General features: G+C 36.3%; 1 protein-coding gene across 2 annotated transcripts; it reads right to left on the bottom strand.

Annotated features, from left to right (window-relative positions):
• Nucleotides 1–925: 925 nt before the first annotated feature.
• Nucleotides 926–4436, bottom strand: LOC101306066 (methyltransferase-like protein 10-like). 2 transcript variants are annotated; one of them, XM_004303285.1, is made up of 8 exons: nt 4077–4436; nt 3869–3994; nt 2996–3063; nt 2863–2926; nt 2419–2515; nt 2080–2183; nt 1848–1899; nt 926–1434 (listed from the first exon to the last, which is right to left on the bottom strand). In XM_004303285.1, exons 1-8 carry the CDS (start codon nt 4292–4294, stop codon nt 1225–1227), a joined length of 939 nt encoding a protein of 312 aa, XP_004303333.1. In that variant the 5' UTR covers nt 4295–4436; the 3' UTR covers nt 926–1224. The 2 variants fall into 2 exon arrangements, with proteins under 2 accessions (XP_004303333.1, XP_004303332.1); XM_004303284.1 differs by having other exon boundaries at nt 2863–3063.
• Between the last annotated feature and the right edge of the window lie 465 nt (nt 4437–4901).

Genomic DNA, 4901 nt, shown 5'->3' with positions numbered 1-4901 from the left:
TATTCCTTGAATTGAGGAATCCATATTGCACGCAAAGAGAACATATACTCGGCAGAAACCTAGGAGGTTTGCCGATCTCTTCCTCTTCTCCTCCACGGACTCAACGAGTCCTTTTTCTTCTGAAATTCATCCTCTCTTATCCTCTTTTGACGCCACAATGTCTCCTTGTCAGGCCAATCTGAATCTGGTTTCCTGTTTTCACAAGGAAAGAAATTTCCTTAAAAAATTTATGGAAAGTCAGAATAGGAAATGTTCATTTATGGTAAGTTTCCTAATTCAAAACAGGAAAGTTTCCTATGTGACTTATCCATCTGTGAGTTAATGAGACTCCTGGTCCAGATAGGATTCCTAGTTGAGCCGGGAATTTGACTTCGATTAGGATTCCTCACTTTTTCTGCGATTTAACCTTCTTTTGCCTCTTTGTGCCTTTTACGACTTTACAATCACGAAACATGTTAGAAATGACATTGTTAAGGAAATATCGTAGCTAAATAGGGTAGGAAATACATTAAGAACATAACATATTATGCGTCTATCATATATGCAAGGTCATGCTCATCTTATAAGCAAAGTCTATTCATTTGATATGCAAAGTTTACTAGTTTCATAAACACTTGCTCATACACAAGTAGAATTTTGATGTTTATCTATTATTTTCATAACACAGACAGTCATAATTGTTCTTGAGAGGGGTTATTCTTCTTATATATGCAAGGTCTTTCATGATTTGTAAGAAAAGTCTACTCATTTCATAGGGTAAGTCTACTGCTTCGATGAGATGCTTGCTTAATTTGAAGTAGATGCCATGTCTACTATTTTCATGAGATCCTTGCTCGTATAGAAGTAGACATTCCGCGAAGTTGTTCTCGAGAATGTTACCTAGTGGGACGACAATTTAGTGTGGAATTTGAGCTTTTTAATCAAAGTCTGAAAGCTCACTTTTGGCTTCACTTGTTCTGTGTGAAATATGCACAAATATACAGAAATTTCGCACAACTATATGCACAAATATCTCTAATCTCAATCAACTCAAATCCGAATAAATTTCTGTACTTAAACTGTGCATAACTAGAAGAAACTTAAAAAAGCTCAAAATGAATCAAGACTTTTTTTTTTTTACCCTTTTTCAATCTAAAAGTAACTGAAAGTATGTTTCAGTTTAACCACATGCAAACAGAAATGCATCCCACTGTTTTAGATCACTTAACTACAACTTGCAATGACTCAATTCCGAATAAACGCCACAGTGGCAACCCGTGATCCTACAGATCCACCAAACATGAATGTTGGATATGTGCGAACATGACTAAGGTATTGAAGCAGAGGAGCAGTATCTTTGCATCCTTCTTGATCCTGGATCACACCAGTCCTTCGATTGAAATTTTCCACTTCTTGCACTAATTCATCTTTTGTGTTGTTACATGATGTGATCACCTATGAATGGTGTCCCGCAAAAGCAGAGTTAGGTGGGAGTTGAAAGAAAGAACATCTAATTCTTAAGCGATTAGAAATATAAACGAAAGACGGACGACATCAACATTCAGGTATGATTCAACTTCAAAATCCATTTGAAAATACATTTTGGTAATAGCACAAGTGCTTAAATAACTCAAAAAAATAATTTCTGCTCTATTTTTCCTTTTCTTTTTGCAATAAAGACGGAATAAATTTTGGCAATCAGAAACATTAGCAAGTAAAGCAGTAATACTCAGGTTTCTATTGATTTAGATGTCTCATAAAACATCAAAATAAGAAAAAGGACTTCCTAGATAAGCACCTTAGGACATCCCTATACGAAGGTATGTGAAATTTGGAGTAACAAGGACCAGCCAAGTGAAGAGGCTTACCAATATTCCACCAGGAGCCATCAATCTTGAAACTGAATCCCAATATACTAACCTGCAGGACAAAGTAGAAAATCAACACACTCTAGTTTCCTTTATTCAAAAACTATGAGCGATTAAATGAAGTAGCACCACAAATAATTTGCAAGAAAGTCAGCAATGATCAATAAGTAAACAGTCAAGTAAACTGAACTGTCATAACAGAAATCCACTATTACAGTCTACAGGTTTTTACCTTTTGATGGCACCGTCTGGATGCAATCCGATGGCATCTAAGGTTCCTTTGTCTACGACAAGTTGAAATTGGCGTTCCAACTTTGTCTCTAGAATATCATCAACCTGCAAAACAAGTGTACAAAAGGATTGAAGCGACTGTTTAAACAGCTACTATTCATAACTCATTAATATATATATAAAAAAAAAAAGCTGCTAAAGAATTTTAACTCATGAATACTGATTCTTCATTGCTTATAGTTAATAGAAGAGAACTTCCACTGATAAAAAACTTTATCCATCAGAAATATAGACTTCACAAAAGATCAGAAGAGAAAAGTTTATAATCTGACAAGTGTACCAAGAAATTAATATTCGGTAATCCATCACGGTTAGCAAGGTTTCGAGCAAGGTCAATTGCCCCTTCACTATAATCAGTTCCTGTTAAATCAGAAAACCTGAAAAGAAAATACCAAGAATATCATTCATTATAGTGTTTGCAACAATTTAAGAGAGGAAATTAAGAAAAGAAAAACTGACATTTTCTTTACAAAACTATCCCTTCCTCAGCCTCCAACCAGATATACGCCACAAAGAAAAGACAGTAAGAGGGGGAAGAAAACCAGGGTAACCCCTATTCTTTTATTTTCTTTTTTGAATGGCACGCAACTAGTAAATCCCTAATGAAAACCTCCCTCTTTAATCTCTATATTCCGACTTGAGAAACATTCACCTCATATATCCTTCAATAATGAACTTTCAAATTAATTCAGCATACAATGCTATTCAAATAAACAAAGTATACCCCAGCTTGGAAAGTTCTTGAAGCAGCAATCCGTTGCCAGTCCCAATGTCAAGTACACTCCAACCTGAAAGGAACTTGTGACCTTGCTCAACATATTCAAACTTGTTATTATCAACATGATTTGGCATGCGACCTTGAGAAACATCAATGCATAATGTTTTGGTCCAAGCAGCAACAACTTCCATGACATCAGCTCCAAACCTACAATAACAGAAAGGGAGAAAAAATTATTTGAATTTGAAAAATTAATTTAGTTGACAACATTAGTCAGTCATGTCCGAAACTGACTTGAAACAACAGTCTTCTAATAAGTATTTTCTTTTGGACTTATTAATAGCTTCGCCTTCACATTTAGTCCCTTTAAGCATTTCACATTTGCTTAATTTATCACAAGAAATTCGCTCAATTTTGTCGATATTCCCAGTTCCGATCCCCTTCTGCCCAAGACTAAAAAAGAGTCTTCCCTTTCTTTTAATTAATGCAGTTGGGCAAAACAAACCTTATGCTCATTTGTGTACCGTCCAAGTGAGTTAACCACCTTGCAAGGATGCTAGTAATTTACGAATATATTTCTTTAGTTACAATGATTTAGTTGCCTTTTAAGTTCTTTCAAAATAATAATCTTGTAAATGTGAGAATTGAAGTATTCTGAATGGATAGGATTTTATGTGTCAATGTATTGTTGGGCCGGGATATTAGGGAAGCAGCAAACTTAACAGATTAGCTATGTTCAAGTCTTTATATGAAGTTTCTTATGGTATTATTCAAAAACTAGAGCATAGAGTTTCCCTATTATCACTTCCTAGACTTAATATCTTCCCTACTGTAAGTTATAGTGGTTTCCCAGCTGATAGCACAATAAGATGTTGCTTGGAATCTCTTAATTGTCTAATCCCGAGTTAAGAAACTTATAATCATACTCTATATCTGTATAACTGTTTTCTGCATCGCAAAACTTGATAGCCAGATAATAATGAGAGTTAAATAGGAAAGGCAGTATGCTAACCAAACTTCACCAGCATGGCCATGTTCACGAAAATTAACGAGCTCATCTGCATAAGCAGCATCCCAATAACTCTGAAGACCTAGCATTGATGTCACCCCGTCCGAATCAGGTTCCTCCTTGTCAGAGCTGTACATGCACAATACACATTAAGCACCACAACAATTGATACAACACAAGAATTAGTAATAGTTAGGGTTTTGGAAAGTACCTGTAATCGGAGGGGGCGCGGAGGTTAGCGGCGGAGAGATCCTCAGCAGCATCAGCGTGGCGTAGGTCGTCGTCAAGAGTGCTGCCATAGTCGCTCTTGATGGACCACGAGTCCGCGGCGACGGAGCGATCATCGTCTGAGATGAGATCGGCCGGAGCAGCTCGGCTCTGCTGCTGCGATATCTCAGAGTCATCAGGGCCCAATCGAAATCCGGCCATTCTAACAGTGTTAGCTGGATAGGGGTAGACGTGATCAGACTCCAAGTCTGCTGTGGTGGACTTGGCTGCCTTCTCTTCTCTCTTCTCTTCTTATTGATTTCGGATTTGGATCTTTTCCGTTTCGCCTCTCTCCCCTTTTCGTGTTTCGACCCCTTTTTTTTAGGGTGATTTTAGTTTTTTTTTTTTTTAAGGGTGATTTTAGACTAAAAAAAAAAAACAAACTCTATAGATAAATCCGCACATCCAGAGTATGTAATGTCAATTAACAAGATTTTGATGTAGTCCCTCTTGCTTTGTATCTCTCTTTTTTCTTATCAATAAATTTTCATGTAAGAGTGATGAGTTAGCTATTAACCCGTTTAACCCAAAAAAAACTAAAAATAAAAATAAAATAACAAGGCTTTAGAAAATCTTAGTAGAAATCATATCATTCCAACACAAATGAGAACCGGTAGAATGACCAAGATTAGCAATAGCTTCATCCATAAAATTGGCCTTATGAAAAACATGTCTAAAACTAATGGAATCAAAATTGGTTGTCAACTTTCTAATGTCTTGGACTAGTTTGATTAATCTCCAAAGCGGATCAATTTCATCCTTCATCGCT

Source organism: Fragaria vesca, linkage group LG6 (assembly GCF_000184155.1).
Source record: "Fragaria vesca subsp. vesca linkage group LG6, FraVesHawaii_1.0, whole genome shotgun sequence".
Classification (NCBI taxonomy): domain Eukaryota; kingdom Viridiplantae; phylum Streptophyta; class Magnoliopsida; order Rosales; family Rosaceae; genus Fragaria; species Fragaria vesca.
The sequence above is the reverse complement of the archived record's forward strand: the minus strand, read 5'-3'. Positions and strand labels throughout refer to the sequence as shown.